This window comes from Xiphias gladius, chromosome 10, assembly GCF_016859285.1.
Source record: "Xiphias gladius isolate SHS-SW01 ecotype Sanya breed wild chromosome 10, ASM1685928v1, whole genome shotgun sequence".
Taxonomy (NCBI): Eukaryota; Metazoa; Chordata; class Actinopteri; order Istiophoriformes; family Xiphiidae; genus Xiphias; species Xiphias gladius.
The window spans coordinates 25,076,543-25,092,471 of NC_053409.1; the positions used below are offsets into that span (position 1 = coordinate 25,076,543).

The following is a 15,929-nucleotide window of genomic DNA, read 5'->3' on the forward strand; positions in this document are numbered from 1 at the left end:
TTATATTTTTTAAACAAAATGTTTATGATCCAGTGAAACATTCAATTCCAAATGTATATAATTAAATACCTTTAATCTCTGGCTTAGAGAACCTTTATGTGTGTCTGCTTCTTTGAGGGTCTCTGAGCATTCTTTCTCCAGTTTCTCAAACAAAACTGCCGTCAGACAGTCTGTTAGAAACCGCTGGTGAGAAAGCGCTTCCTGCAGGCTGACATGCAACTTTTCACCTTCCTCTAATGTCACCTAAGACCAGAAGGAAAAAGTGTTAAAGTGTCTGTGGTGATGACAAATCTGTGTATGAAACACCATCAGCAAATGGATCACACATTTCCAGGTGAGTGTAAATAAGCCACTGATAAGTGCTCCATAGATTTGAAATGTCATACTTTTTGAATCCTTAAACTCACTAACCTTTCTTAAATAGACTCTCTATAGGTCCAACATCTGCTAGTAAGATGTGCCCGGGCAAAACACTAACAGCAAGCTAACAGTAGAAGACTACATGTACTATGCAGCTCTCAGATATACCAGTATTTAACTGCACAACTGCACAGAAGGGTGTCACTGAAACAGAGTATGTACATTTGTCGGCAAAGAAGTAAAAGCATTGCAAGAAAGAAACCTGCACTGAAGAAATTGACTCCGATGGTTTGATTTGGTTCCATTGCTGCAGGGGGTGAAGACAATCTGTCAGACAGCGAGCTGTGTTTGTAGAGCAGTCACTCTGATGCTCATTCAGCCTGGATTTTAGACTGTAGAAATAATGAAATCATATTGTAAACACAACATTTTTCAAGGTACCTGCATATATTGTACTAGAAGAAATCAAAATTAACAGGCTAAAAATAAAGGTTTTTTAGGATGAAACAGTGTGCAAAAGGAACTACGGCAGGTACAAGAACTGAACAAAACATTTTTCTAGCACAACAATTAACAAAAGGGAAACATTTATGTGTTGATTTGATTCCTTAGTTAGATCAAGAAACTAGGTATTGTATAAAATGTAATCTCTGGTTGCCTGAAACAGGTTATAAATAAAAGAGAACTCTGTGTTTTTTGTTGTAACTTATCAAGAGGCAGAATGACCCACTGTACCTGGTTACTTGTATGTAAGAATAATCGAAAACTAAATTGAAATAGAGGGATCCCAGCTGAGAATTTGTTCAAGTAGGCTATCTACAGTTTAAAAAGCCCCAGCGGCAAAGTGGGCAGATGGTATTGCAAGTCCATTAGGTTGGTGACTTACTATATATTTTCCCATTTATACCTTGAGTGAAAAAGAAATATATGAATCAAACAAAAAAGTGATAAACAGTGGTGTGGGCTGTCTTTTGATCAAACTAACAATCATAAGTCATAAGTGTTAAGTATTTTTGTTTGTGCATTCTTTTATATTCATGACAATTTTACTACAACAGTAAGTAAATGTCATCAGGTGTACGGCATGATACCTGTCATGTTGCTGGCACAAAGATTCAACCGCACTGATAATTTCTGCTGGCAGCTCATTGGTGGCAGGTGTTGACTTTACTTCCTGGCGGAGATCATGAACTTTCACACCCAAATCTTCTAGCGACGTCTCACAGTTCTAACAGAAAGGGACAACAATATCACATGAGTAATATTTGCATATCTGCAGGTTGTACACTGCCCAGGTTCATATGTTTGATGTGGACTGCCCCCTAAAAAAGTTGCTTACATATGCTTATTCTTTTAAGACAACTGAAATGTAAATGTGATGTAATGCCACACTCTGAAAGTACAAAATTGTTTCTAGAAGCATCTATTTTCAGTCATGGATTCTGGCAAACATTTACATTTTAAACTAAAAAAAACAAAAACAAAAAACAACAACAACAAACAAAACACATTAGAAATAACCTGAAGGCTGTGCCAGTGCTGTTGAAGCTGAGCGATGTTGTGCTGTGGTTCACTGTAACTGAGCGCCTGGTCCAGAGAGCGGAGCTCCCATTGCAGGGCTGCAGCTCTCTCCTTCAGCTCCTGGGACCTCCTGGCCAACTGACTCTCAAGCTCTTCCAGCCGGGCCTCACAGACTGTCAGGCGCTCCCTCACCTCCTGCTCTGAGGTGGCACAGAGGTCGTGAAGGTGGCTGACCTCCAGGGTAAGTGCATCCCGACCTCCAGGGGTGCAAAGGCTCAGCAAATTGTCTCTGGCAGAGTCTAGGTCCTTCATCTCTCTCTGCTCCCTGTCCACTGTCAGGAGCAAAGCCTGGCACAAGAAGGGAGGAGATCCAGATTATTAAAATGCAGAGTGAATGGTGATTAACATCCTTTGAAAGTGATTTTGAGTATTAGGTTAGAATTTGTAAAAACTTACAATAATCAAACAAACAGTCATAGATTTTTGGGCACTGGTTGGATCCAGAAATGGCCACGAACAAACGCACTTAACGTTTGCATTGTAGATGGGCTACAGCCACAACAAAGAACCACTAACAATAACGTCATTAGGCAGTTATAATTTTTCAGATTCTCAAAATAAAACAGATGCTGTGACTACATTATGTCTTTCATCTTTTGAAAGTACAACTTTCCATTTTTTTAGAGAAAAACTGAACAAGCATACACACTCCACACATGAATCCTCGTGTCTTTGATGTTTTCCTCAAATGTCTTAGAAAAGTCTTGGTGTTTACTAGTAAAACGATTTCTTCAGTTTGGTGCAACACAACATGAATATTTTCAGTGACAGATCAAAATACGTGCCTCTGGGTTATCTCGCTTTACTAACAAATGTGTGTTTGTGGCGTATTATCTGACCTTCAGAGTGTTGACAGCACTGTGCAGACCCTGTCTGTCTGTTGGAGGAGCTCCCAGGCCTTTAACGTGCTCCCTCAGCCAGTCCTGAGCTGCTTCATGCTGCTCAACCAGCTGGGTGCACAGCCTCTCCGTCAGGATTCCCTGCTCCAAGTTAGCTACCGCATCCTGCAAATAACAGTAGTTATATTATCACGTACCGAGTCACTCTGCTGCTGGTTAAAGCATGGTCACTATCTCATTTTTTCACTTGTTAAGGCAGATAACATCATTTTAGACGAGCAGAGTTTTTGTTTTGAAGTGCGGAATAATGGGAATAAAGGGACATTGGAGTGGGCCACAGAAGATGATCTTGTTTTGGGGGTCAAAGGGAGAAAGAAAAAAGAATATGTAGTGGTGATTGTACTAAACAGAGGAAGCTAAATAATACAGTTTTAACTTTTATCCAGAGGGTAAGAGACCACGCCTGGTCTAAAAATGTAACATTGCAGTGCTATATAACCACCCACAAAGAAAAGGGTTCACTTATAATAATAATATGCAAGACAGTTGCGTTTTCTGTGGTGATTTCAAATAGTGACACATTACACTATCAAAGACATTTCATGCCTTGGTAACTGCTGATTAACCACTGATTCATAATACTTAACAGAGTTAAGTAATATTTACATTACAAATGTATTTAATATAAATCTATATTTGAACAATGAACAAATGTACATGGTCTGAAAATGTATATGTTTAAGCATGACAGCAATAAATCATCTACTTTTCTATTAAAAAACTCAATAAAGACATTACTTATATTTTTCTCTAGGATTACTGTGTACACGTATGTTGTCACTACAGAGTACTGAACTCACAGTCAGCTCTTTCAGCAGAGCAGGAATGGACTCCTCCTTGGCTGCCCAGGAGGGATCTGTCCAGTCACAGTCCTGTGTGATCTCAAACAGCTCTGAGGCCTGGAAGACAGTGCAGTACAGCGAATGTTCCATTTTATTTCGTGAGCCTTCACCTAAGAACATTTTCCTCATTTACTTTTAATCACATTCTTTGGGCTTTAGTAAAGTTGTACACAGTTGCACGAAGAAGAAAAAAAAACTGCAGGAAAAGAAATAAGCCTGCTGTGTCTAATACTGCAGGGGTTTGGACCTGCCACAGCACTGACATCAAGTTTTGTCATCCGACTCAACATTAATAATACTCCGAAAACATAAAGCTAAGTTTGCTATCCTACGAGGTCTTCACCTGTGTGCGAAGGTCCGAGAGGACAGGGGCTATGGCTGTGCTCTGGTCCAGCAGGGTCTGGGCCTGTTCCTGTGCCTGCCTCCGCTCTCCCAGGCCCGGCCAAGGGAAGACGCGTGGCAGGTTGGACGTCTGCTTCTGGAGCTCAGCCAGACGGGCCTCTACCTGGCCTCGCTTGTACTGACAGGACACCAGGCGCTCTACAACACCCGTCAACTGTCTGAAGAATCACAATAAATTCGGTCGTAAGTCAACCTTCAAATTCAAGTGATCACAGACCTTAAGAAAACATGGAAGCTACATTTGTGATGTCATCCATAAGGTTATGAAAGGAGATTTGGAAGGTTGGATGTGGGTTTACCGCTCACCACCTTGTTTTCTAGTTACTGGGGTCATGAAAATGCTTCATCTTTCTGGACACAGAAATTGGTGACTCAGAATTTTAAAAAAGATTAGCTCTGAGCGCTGACTTTTCAGAGCAAGAATCTAGCTGCCATTAGTGTTTCTGTATCTTCATGCACTTTCATATAGGCCATTCAGTCATGGTAGTGGCCGCTGTGTAAGGTTGAGGTCTGAAAAACAGTTCCATGTTGTAAATCTCTTGTAGAATCTTTCATGTCCCATCTCTTTTTATTAGTGGCCACTGAACAAAACATTCATGTTGTCATTAGCGAACAAACAAATATATAATCTAATGTTTTGAATGTCAGTCTTTGTGGTTTAATTCATCGATATCATAAAATATTGTTTACTTTCTTAAGCACTTGAAAGAGTTAGTAAACTTTAATACTGTTAATTTGATAGAGGATTTCAAATCATTTAATTCAATAAGCAGATCTGAGAAAATGGTATCAAAGCCCAACCCTACCGCTGGGAAATAATTTAGTGTGTTGCTTTAGGACAGTCAGATGTTTGCAGCCGCAGATGGCTGAACCTGGATAACAAGCCTCAGGCAACCTATCTGTATCTCAGCTCACACAGTGACATTCCTCAAAAATCTAAAACAGCTTCCAGTACCTCTGAGTCTCCTCAGCACCCTGCAGGACCGTGCTCCACTGCTGCTCGGTGTCTCCGACCATCTGCTGAACCTCTAGTTTCTTTTCTTCCTCCAGGTCATTTTGCTTACAAAGACTCTGTGCTCGTCTCTTCAGCTCCATCACTTGAGCCTCACCATTGGACTTGGACCCTAGGATGACCTAAAGAAACAATCACACAGTTTTTTATTATACATTTATAAGAGATATAGGTATTTATTCCATTAATCAGCTATCATTTGTCCACTGCCTGGGTATAACAAACAAAACAAAACAGGAACATCCACGGTTTATCATCTTGTCATCTTCTTCTTTACTCTAAGCCTATAAGATAATGGCATTTTACTTGATGTACTTCCCTACTCAAAAAAGGGACGGTGAATTTACATAAGCAATTTGGAATAAAACACATTACATATTATTATAAAAAAAAACAACTGTATTTTAAGTTTTACCTGTGCTGTGTTCAGCCTGTCCTCTATCTGAGCCTTGCTGCCCTGAGTGCCTTTCCCTTTGGAGTCAGCCTGTTCCTGCAGCTCTTTAATCCAGGTTTTAGTGCTCCCTGCTTGGGTACAGAAGGCCTCCATTTCCCTGGAGAGAGAGTACTGGACCTCAGCTTTCTTTAGAGTGTTCTCAGCAGTCTGCAGAACTGTCCTCCATTGCTCCTCCGAGTCTTTCACTGTCTGTTGAGCCTCTCGTCTTGTGTTCTCCTCCAGGTCCTCCTGGTCAGACAGACTCTGGCTTTGTCTCCTCAGCTCTGTCAGCTTGGAGTCTCCCTCAGGCTTAGAGCTCAGGACAGTCTGAGAGGAAGTTACAAAGTATGTTGCAAACAAAAGAAATCATGTTAACAGACAGGGAAAACAAAAAATGTCTGTTGCAGAGAATGTCAATGCGCAAAAAACATCAATCTGTCTAACAAAATTACCTGAACACTCAAATCAATCCTGATTCTTAGGTTTTGAGTTAAATTGATTTACTGTCATGTCCAACCTCTTAATAACAGCTTAAAAATATATGCGATGGTGGTAATCTAGGATCAAGTTCACCACCATTTATCATGGAAATATACTCCTGACATTTTTGATAAAAGTAGGAACCAACAAGGGCAATAGCTACATGTACCCTGTTTAGCAAGTAAAAGACTACAAGTAAAACAGATCTATTTTTGCTCTGGATGAAAAAACATGCATAAGATAAGGAATTAAATCTTGAGAAATGCTTAACAAAATTACAAAATTTAGCCAAAAGTAATTTACATAAGCAAACAACAAACGCAGCATGCTTGCCATCTCTTTGTCACACTTTTATATTAGCAAAGATGTATATGTTTTCCCCAAACCTTTTATTGCTCCAACTGACCTGTACGGTGTTTATTATCTTTTCTGGATCTATCTGACTGTCCAGAGAGACAAGGCTCTGCTGTTTGTCTCCCAGCCATGCTCTGGTGTTTTCTCTCAGGGCCTCATAGTCCCTCAGCTGGCCCTCCAGAGCACACTGCTTCTCAGCCTTATCCAGGGCCTGTTTAGCATCCCGCAGGACTTTAGTCCACCGTTCCTCAGCGTCTTTTACTTTTTGTTCAACCTCTTGTTTTTTGTTTTCCTCAAGGTCCTGACCACACAAACTCTGGCCTCGTCTTCTGAGCTCCTGGAGCTTGGATTCTCCTTCAGGCTTGGAGCTCATAATGTCCTGGAGATAAGGTAAAGAAAGTCACATCTAAAAGGCAAGACTTGTTTTGACTAACTGAAACATGAGTATAATCTGTGAAATCCACAGCATTATTAGGTCAAGGTAGCATATGCCTGACTAAAAAGGAAGAGGAAATCCAAAACAAGCCAATTACCCCACAGTATGACATTAGCACTTCAGTAGTAACAACTGAATAAGATTATCATGTTTTTACCACTATACTGTTAGCAAACAGTTGCATACTTCATCCAGCAGACACAGAGTCACATTTGGAGTTTTGATTCTATGATGAATGTAAGTCCAATGTTCATTTTCCTTTTAGCACTATTTTTGGTCTCCACCAGCTCCTGAGAAAAATATTTGGCTCTTTAGCTGCTAAATGCTCCACAGTCTTCACCATTATGGTGATATAATTCTCCCTGTAAAATGACCAACACTACTCTTGGCCTCTCAGCTCACCTGTGCTGTGTGCAGTCTGTCCTCAGCTTTGGTTTGGCTGCCCAGTGAGTCCAGTCGTTGTTGGAGATCTACAAGCCAGCACCCAGCATCCTGCTGATGGGTATCAAATTCTCTCAGCTGAAAAGAAGAAATTACCTACATAATGAGGTGCCTTAAAATCGCTCAGGGAGACAAAGGACATGTCTGGCTCGTGTTTATTTAGAAAGTTCATCATACATTCCCAATGTGGGAGCACTGTAAGATAACTAATTTAATTGATTATTACATTAATTGATGTCAGTATAGTCCAGGGACAGTGTCATGTCAGTCATTATATTAAGGCAAAGCGGAACCCTTGGTGCTCCTTTTACAGAGTGCATTTATAGAGTGACCTTAACAGTACCACAACATTGACTTCAACTACTGACTTCTCTCACCTCCAACTTCCTCCTCTCAATCTCCTGAGCGATCTGAGCTTCTGCAGCAGCCTTGATCCCTTTAGCAGCCTGCAGGACCATCCTCCACTGCTCCTCTGTGTCGCTGACAGTCTGCTGAATATATACTTTCCTGCCCTCGTCTGCGTCTTTATGGGCACACAGGCCCTGCCCTCGCCTTCTTAGGTTGTTGACCTTACAGTCACCTTCAGGTTTGGAGCTCAAGATGATCTACAAGAAAAAAAAAAAAAAAAAACAAAATTACCTGCAATAGCTGATTCATTCAGAACTCAGAATGTTAATACAAGGAATATTCAGGAAGAAACAGGAAGAGTTACATCGGAAAACAAGTTACTTGATAGAAAATGGAAATGAAATTTGGCTAGTCTTAGATCTTTACAACTAATGGGAACAAAAATGTTTAGTTTGACAAAGGGTCATGTTTTTATCTAAATGAAAAAGGTTTTCCTCTTTGCAGTTGCCATCTTTGGACATCTCAGCTCAGAAATGGCTTAAATGGCATTTCATTACACTATAAATCCCCAATATTGCTACAATTGCAAACATCAGGTATGTCTCAAACTGACACTTTTAATGCCCATATCTTTTTAAAAGCAACTCATCAAAATTCAGAAAATATATTGCTACTACAGTATAGTAAGATCAAACAGACCTCAGCTGTATGACATCTTTCCTCAGGTGGTGTGAGAATACCGACAGACTGCAACTTCTGTTGTGTGTCTCTGATCCAGGACTGAGTGTTTTTACTCTGAGTGTCAAAGTCATCTGAAAGACTTTTGAGCTCTGCCTGTGTGGCAGCCTGTAGGACTGTTCTCCACTGCTGCCCTGCGTCTTTTACCAGCCGCTGAACCTCTGGTTTCCTGCTTTCCTCAAGGTTCTCACACAGACTCTCGCCTTGTCTCTTCAGGTTGAACACCTTGGACTCACCCTCAGGTCTGGCAGTCAAAACAGCCTGAAGGTTGAGACAACAAAAATGGTTGTGTGTGAACTTAGAGATCAGAAGTTGCCTGATAATCTAAACTTCACAACCTGAGATTTTCAAGTCAAACCTGATTTGTGAACTCACTTGTGCAATCTTTACCCTCTCTTCAAACTGCATATGAGTACTGAGGGACAGCAGCTTCTGCTTCTGCTCCCTGATCCAGGACTGGATGCTTTCACTTTGGGTTTTGAAAGCATCAATGTCCTTCTCAGAGGCAGCTTCAGTCTCTGCCTTGTTGAGCACCTCCTCAGCAGCCCTCAAGACTTTACTCCACTGCTCCTCTTTGTGTTTGACTTCATCCTGAACGTCTCTTCTCCTGCTTTCGTCCAAGGCCTGGTTGTCACACAGACTCTGACATTGTTTCTTCAGATCTTGGAGTTTTGAATCTCCCTCAGGCTTGGAGCTCAGAGTAGCCTGATAAAAACAAATATCCCTTTAGGTGACAACCATAATCTGTTCTCAAAAACAAGCCTTTACAACATGTTCTTGAAAGTATAAGCCACCACAACCTCAACAAATTGATCCACACACAATATTAAACTCACTTGTGCAATCTCTAGCCTTTCTACAACTTGCATGTGACCACCAACAGCCTGCAGGTTCTGTTCCTGGTCTCTGATCCAGGACTGGACATTTTCATTCTGGGTTTTGAAAGCAACCAGGTCTTTGTCTAACAGAGCTTGTGTTTCCACCTTGTCGAGAGCCTCCTCAGCTGTCTGCAGGGCTGTCCTCCACTGCTCCTCTGTTTCTCTGACCGTCTGTTGGACTTCTTGTTTCCTGCTCTCGTCCAGGTTCTCCTGTTCACACAGACTCTGGCTTTGACCTCTCAGGTTGTTCACCTTGGAGTCTCCCTCAGGTTTGGAGCTCAGAATGGCCTGGTGACACAATGGGGAAAAAACTGAAAACTTTTGGAAAAGAAAAATATTTTTAAGCCATGATAGCGCCGTGGCCTTGGGACTGCAGTGGCAAGCATTAGTATGTCCAACACTTTGGTCCACATTGAAATATTTTAACAACAACTGGATGGAATCCAATCAAATTTGGTACTTATACTCATGGTCCTAAGAGGATAAATTCTAATGACTCTGATAATCCTCTAACTTCTCATCTCCTGCTTCCAACAGGTCAAATGTTCTACTTGTGTAACACTTACATGACAGGTAAATTCTAAGCCTTATGATTGAATTCCTGCAAGATTCAGATGCAATTTGGGATTAAGGCTAAAATAGTAGGCTAATATGCTACCATGTGAACATTTGAGTGACCTACTCAAAAAGTTAAATGATACTTAAATCAGATCAGATTTACGCTCTTTCCACTGACCTGTGCTTTGCACTTAATCTCTTCAGACTGGATGTCTCTGTCAGGGGAGGTGATGGGTTGCAGAAGGTCCCTGATCCAGGTCCTGGTGCTCCCAGCCTTTGTATTAAACCTGTCGTACTCCTCCTCCAGAACACTCTGGGCCTTGGCCTTTTTCTGCAGCAAAGTCTCCAGGTTTCGGTAGCGTTGTATCAGGTTATCACTGTCTTTCAGGAGGCTTTCAGCTCTGATGCCTTGTCTGCGTACTGATGCTAACAGCTCACTGAGTGTCTCAGCTCTACCACTGTCACATGGAAAGAGAGACATAAGGTACACGTACAGGACATGTGGAAGGGACAAATGCATCACACAGCATGTGATGAATCTGTATTGCTCTGTGGATGGACAGTTCTAGGCTTCAAGCTCTATCCTAAATATGTAGCCTACTAACACCAATATCAGTGTAAGTAATAGATAGATGGGTTTCAAATTCCACAACCCTTCCTTTACAATAGTGAGCCAATTTAATGGTGAAATTTTGGCTTATCACTGATTTATCAATATTAGAGTATTTGGTAGCAAACATGCATGTTTTTTCCCTAAATCAAGTTTAATTTGTTGTTGCATTTGTTTTTATTCATATTCATATTATTAGAAAATATTGTAATTATCAGTGGAGTTAGTTATTGAACATTTACTATAGTCTTATCTGTAAAATATCCTACCTCAGGACAAATTTTCGTCTCAGCGTTTTAATTATTACTTCTGACAGACAAATATCATATCAGTATTAGAATAAAAAAAATCAGTCATCAGTCGGGCCCTGCTAAATTTCGTACTGTATAATATATTGGTAAGTAATCAATGTACTATACTTTTTATGTGAAAGTTACTCCCAGTTATACTTGTATACTTCACTAAAATGTTTTACCACCTTCGTTGTTGTTGCCCTGAGGGTACAATAAAGGCCACTGTTTTTACTACACGTAAGCTGGAATGATTCCAGTTTTGGTTGTATGAAGGTTGAATATCACCTCTCATCCTGAAGGTCTTTTAGAAGAAGTTTGACTTTGTCTGACACCACGGACTGTTTCTCTTTGGTCTGCAGCCAATCACGGAACCAATCATGCTGATTTTGTAGACTACAGAACAAAAGAAAAAAAAACACACACACAAAAGTCAAGAAACATTAACTTTCACTTATCATTTCACTTCAATTTTTGAAGTTTCTGATCACAAAGTCCAGACTATAATTTTGTATTCATACATGATAAAATGTCGACTGCATTTTAAATGACTATTTGTAGAGGCGGTGATTCATTTTTATTAATGTGAACTGTTGCTGTTGAGGGAACCAAGAAAGTATTTACCTGTTCAAGTCACCGAGGAGTGACTCCATTTGTGTCTGCCTGTTGTGGCAGTGGGTTGTGAACGTGCGCAGCTCCTCCTGCTGCTCCTTCAGCCAGTCGGTGAAGTCAGAGAGCTGCTGGGGAGGAAACTGCTGGCTGGCTCTCTCCATCTGAACTTTCAGCTGGTCCAGACGTCTCTCTGCATCTTTGGATTTTAGGAAACCCTGATGCACACAAGAGAAACTGTGAAGGCCCTTCCATCCTGAGAAGTTTTATTTATATCTAAATCTGACTTAAATCCCACAAAGGTTCATATGACCAGGGTCTCACATGTCTGTCTCTCTACTCTTCCATCCACTTACAGTGAGTCTTTGCAGAGATGTTTCCACATCTGTTCTGTTCTCAGGGTTCTCAAAGCATTCATTGACAGACAGCTGCAAGTCCTGGAACAACCTCTCAAATGACTGCCTTTCATCTGAGGAAAAAGTTGAAACTATTACCATAATGTATGATTATAAAGCAAACAACAAGTATAAAATATCAAACAAGTAAATCTGTATGTTGACTCACAACTATGTTGCATATCAACACCTCTCTCAATGATAATTCTGGTCTCTTTCTAATATTATACAATTTACTACAGCTGAAACTACAAACACAACACAAACCTTTGACCACCGTGAGCAGGCCCTTGTCCCTCTCCTCTCGCTTCAGGTGAATCATCTCTTTGGTGCGGGAGATGGCCTCCCTCAGCCTGCTGCAGTCTACAGACAGTGCCTCCAGCACCTGAGGAGTGGCCACACTGGAAAGCACTCCTACCTCCTTCAACACGGCCTCAGCCTGTTCCTCCTGAGTCTTGAGATCATCACACAGATCCTGGCGGGGAGAGATAAAAGGTTATTCCGCTTAACGAATTCACCAATGTGGGACTGATATGTTAGGACCCAAAAGCTTGGATTGAATAAGCTCAAAGTCAATCAAAAACTATTCCCATTTCCTTTTATGAATACAATCCTGTACTTTACATGTTCTTTACTGCTCATAGTGTATATTGTACAGTATATTTATAATCCTAATTGTCTCATTTCTTAAAATGCTATATTGCACTTTTCTCTAACATATAACATCTGTGTACCTGTATCTGGGCTTCGACCTTTGGTCCTGAAGCATCAACCTTACTGAGAGAACACTGGATGTTCTCTACAGCTGACTGGCACTCCTGTATCTTCTCAGCTAGGTGTTTCATCACAGCTATCAGCTCCTCAAAGACTTCTGTGCAGTCGGTAAACAGCTCCTTCACCTGCTCAATCCTCTTCCTCAGCTGGGTTTCCATTACCTGGAAGATGCAGTGAGGAGAGGAGAAGAAAGGAGCATGTTAGAATAGAACAGAGTAAATCTTCATTGCTGCTAAGGAGTGACGAATTTCTCAGCTTCAGCAGCACCTGTTAAAACACTGTAAAAAGGACACAAATGCTGAAAAATAGAATGTTTAAACTCACCTGCAGCTCCAGTGGAGCTTCCTGACTCTGCAGCATTTCCTGGATCTCTACAGACTTCTTGTGGAAATGTTCAATGTTCTCCTCATTAGCGTGGATCTCATCCTACAAAGTGAAGTGTAAAATGGTTGAGGGTGTCCTTAAAATGAAAATCCGCCTTCAACAAAGTGTGAATTTCACATCTACAGAATTCTTACCCTCATGGCAAGTACTTGTTGCTCGTTGTGGAAGGGATGGCTCTTTGCAAACAGGCCAAGTTGGGCTCCTGCCCAGCCATCCACCTCTCCTCCAAGCATCAGCTGCTTCTCCCACAGCTCCAGCCCCACCTCAAGGTTGTCCATGTACGCATCTGTCTTCTCAGTCACCTGAAAGACCACCGGAAAACAGCAGGTTCAGCTGAAAGCAGCAGTGTCCCTAGCAGGGTTTAGTCTTTAGTTGACTTTAGCCCTTTTCTGACCTGTGCAGCTTTGAATCTTAATTCTAATATTCCTCACAGACAGAGCTGGTCTCGGGGCAGGAGATACTGTAATCTCAGTGAGTGAAGACGAGCAATGTGAATGTTTTTACATAGTAATTATATTTTCAATGGAGCAGAATAAAAAGTTAAAAATCTTCCTTTGATCTGTCTCCTATGGATTCGCCAAACCTACAGGTTTAGTCGAATTTTTCTATTCGTTTGTAAATATGATAAATACACTATCCATATGTTCTTATCTTATTTCTAGGGAAATGCATAATGCATAGATGCTTACATCCAGCCAGTTGTCCATCAGGGTGTCAGCCTCTGCTTCGAAGGGAGACTCACTGCAGTCTGGGAACTTCTTCAGTTGGGACTGCAGCTGCCTGCAAACACCTCTCATCTCCTCCATACGCTCCCCAAGACCACCCAGCTCCTCCTTAATATCTCGAACCTGTATAAATGTACACAGATTAACATGCAGTAGAGAACAGCAATCTCCTTTTAGAACGTGTCTGCCATCTACTTGTTCACCACACTCACTGTGTATATGCACAAAAATTTAAGTTGTGTTAAACATGCTTTGGGATATACAGCATATAAGTGTCAAATTCACTTATTAAATGATGATATTATTGTGTGTGCCCATATAGTCCTATTACATTTTGGACTCAGCAATTCAGATTCAGAAAGAAGAGACAGAAGTATTTCGTGAACCCACCTTGGTTATACTTCTCTGCAGGTTGTCCTTGCCCATGTAGGAAGCCTGATCACTGATCGTCTGCTCTGCTCTCTGCATGGTGTTGCTCAGGTGACTGCGGCAGCTCTGAAACCTCTTGAGATTCTCCAACAGGACGCTACACTGCTTCTTCCTGCAAAAGGAAAATAACAGAAGGGATTTTAAGCAATGTCTCGATGCATGCACTGCTTTTGGCAACCTACACCATAGCATCTGAACAGAATTGTACGAATAGCTTTACATGAATATCCTACTAGCTAAAATGACAATTTTTACAAAAGACATCTTTACCTATTAGAAGCTACAATGAATAGTTGATTGCGGTCAGTGTGTTAGCTAGCTAAACATACTATCTGTTCAGGTTTACAGATGCAGTGTAAATGCAGCTCAGTTTCAGCTAACGCATGTTAGCAAAGCGACCAGGAGACATTTATTAATTTATTGTGATTACTTGAGCTGAACCTGCTTCTCCTGCCAAACCAACCTGTCATAAAAAACTTTCTGAGTCTCTTTCCACTGAGTTTCCAACTCCTGTAAGAGGTTTTCTCCTCCTCCCTGTTTCTCTTCGAGTTCACAGAGGTTCTGGAGCTCTGCATGCTGGGCCTGCAGCTGGCCCTCCAAATCTGACAGGGCACGAAGCCTGGAAAATAGGAGATTATTATTAAGACATTATTCCATGAAATCAGGCTTTTAATTTTGAAAATAAATGTATTAAGATACTTCTTAGTTCTATATTCGAATAATTATCGTGCATTTACATGTAGTATTCCAACTCTGATTAAAACTGCAGGCATTTCACACATAAAACCGAATGGAAAGGATGTCATCAATAACACAAACAGCAAAGGAAAAGAGAACACACATTTAGAGGAAAATGTGAAAATCCTAACCGTGAGAAACAATTACGTAAGAACATACGACAAAATTACATTTACAACCATCTGAAAGATAGCTTAAGTATTGTTGCAACAGCTTAAAGTCACACAACACACACCTGTGTTGCACAGCAGGCATGGTGGGCTCCTTCAGGCCTTGAATTTCAATCGTATCCTGCAGCTTCCTCAGCTCCCCTAGCAGCGTCCTCTTCCTCAGGCCAAGGGATCTACTCTGGGTCTCCTTCCTGAGGCCCTTCTGCTGGCTGGCCAACCCGCTGTCAGCCTCCTCCAGCCTTTTCAGCAGGGCAGTCACCATGTCCAGGCAGGATGCTGGAACACCATCCCTGGTGACTGTCAGTCTGGCTCCTTGCAGGAGCAGATCCAGCTGAGGTGCCTTTTCTTTCAGACTGTCGATGCTTTGCTTGATCAGAGCCAGCTTGGAGCGACAGTCCTGCAGTACCGTAGTGTCGCTGCAGGGGGCGCCTTGGACTCCGGAGATGTCTTCATCCACAGTGCGCAGTGACATGAGGAATCGGTCGAGGGCGCGGGCGGCTGCTTCGCTTTTTCGGACCTGCTGTCGGAGCTGATCTAAGCTGGTTCTGTGAGTCTCAACCTCACGGGACAGAGGGAAGCAGTCTCTAGGGTCCAGATCACTGGATTCAGGGTCAAGACGAGACAGCTGGTCCAGCTCACTCTGGATGTTGTCATCCAGTTCCTATTGCAAAAGGAGATTGTGTGAGATTGGTTTGCGAGGTCTATGTGCATATTTTTCTGCCAAAGCTGCTTGAGCTACAAGCTTAATGTTAAGGTTAATGTCAAGGTACATTCAGGGTTAGGGTCAGGGTTTATTTTCCCTTCTTTATTTTCCCCAAACTGACCCCTGGAGTGTTCTGCAGACTTGATAAACTCATTTAACTCTAGTTTTTTCCAGAAATTTCTGCTATTGTCCATTAGTTTCTGTCTTCTTTCCACTGTTCACTTCCTACAGCTTTGGGATAAGCACCAAACGTTTCCTCGAGTTCAAACACTCAACTCACACGGACTTGTGTGACTTGTGTTCAGTCAGGACACACCTCTAGTCTTAATCATCCAACTGA

The 15,929-nt window shown here is 41.6% G+C and overlaps 1 protein-coding gene across 1 annotated transcript in view; it reads right to left on the bottom strand.

The window, feature by feature from the left end:
- The window catches only part of syne2b (spectrin repeat containing, nuclear envelope 2b), a 156,898-nt gene that overhangs the window by 99,760 nt on the left and 41,209 nt on the right, over positions 1 to 15,929 (bottom strand). The window contains exons 30-56 of the mRNA XM_040137436.1: positions 14,952 to 15,547; positions 14,442 to 14,597; positions 13,940 to 14,090; positions 13,514 to 13,672; positions 12,959 to 13,126; positions 12,765 to 12,866; positions 12,401 to 12,601; positions 11,934 to 12,141; positions 11,628 to 11,740; positions 11,287 to 11,489; positions 10,951 to 11,058; positions 9,941 to 10,220; positions 9,163 to 9,492; positions 8,702 to 9,031; positions 8,288 to 8,587; positions 7,618 to 7,845; positions 7,202 to 7,318; positions 6,416 to 6,742; positions 5,512 to 5,856; positions 5,040 to 5,218; positions 4,026 to 4,242; positions 3,641 to 3,739; positions 2,781 to 2,945; positions 1,882 to 2,229; positions 1,452 to 1,588; positions 623 to 752; positions 70 to 243 (exon numbers count right to left, since the gene is read on the bottom strand). Of these exons, the coding sequence (XP_039993370.1) occupies positions 70 to 243; positions 623 to 752; positions 1,452 to 1,588; positions 1,882 to 2,229; positions 2,781 to 2,945; positions 3,641 to 3,739; positions 4,026 to 4,242; positions 5,040 to 5,218; positions 5,512 to 5,856; positions 6,416 to 6,742; positions 7,202 to 7,318; positions 7,618 to 7,845; positions 8,288 to 8,587; positions 8,702 to 9,031; positions 9,163 to 9,492; positions 9,941 to 10,220; positions 10,951 to 11,058; positions 11,287 to 11,489; positions 11,628 to 11,740; positions 11,934 to 12,141; positions 12,401 to 12,601; positions 12,765 to 12,866; positions 12,959 to 13,126; positions 13,514 to 13,672; positions 13,940 to 14,090; positions 14,442 to 14,597; positions 14,952 to 15,547 (5,871 nt within the window). The remainder of the gene's footprint in view (positions 1 to 69; positions 244 to 622; positions 753 to 1,451; positions 1,589 to 1,881; positions 2,230 to 2,780; positions 2,946 to 3,640; positions 3,740 to 4,025; positions 4,243 to 5,039; positions 5,219 to 5,511; positions 5,857 to 6,415; positions 6,743 to 7,201; positions 7,319 to 7,617; positions 7,846 to 8,287; positions 8,588 to 8,701; positions 9,032 to 9,162; positions 9,493 to 9,940; positions 10,221 to 10,950; positions 11,059 to 11,286; positions 11,490 to 11,627; positions 11,741 to 11,933; positions 12,142 to 12,400; positions 12,602 to 12,764; positions 12,867 to 12,958; positions 13,127 to 13,513; positions 13,673 to 13,939; positions 14,091 to 14,441; positions 14,598 to 14,951; positions 15,548 to 15,929) is intronic.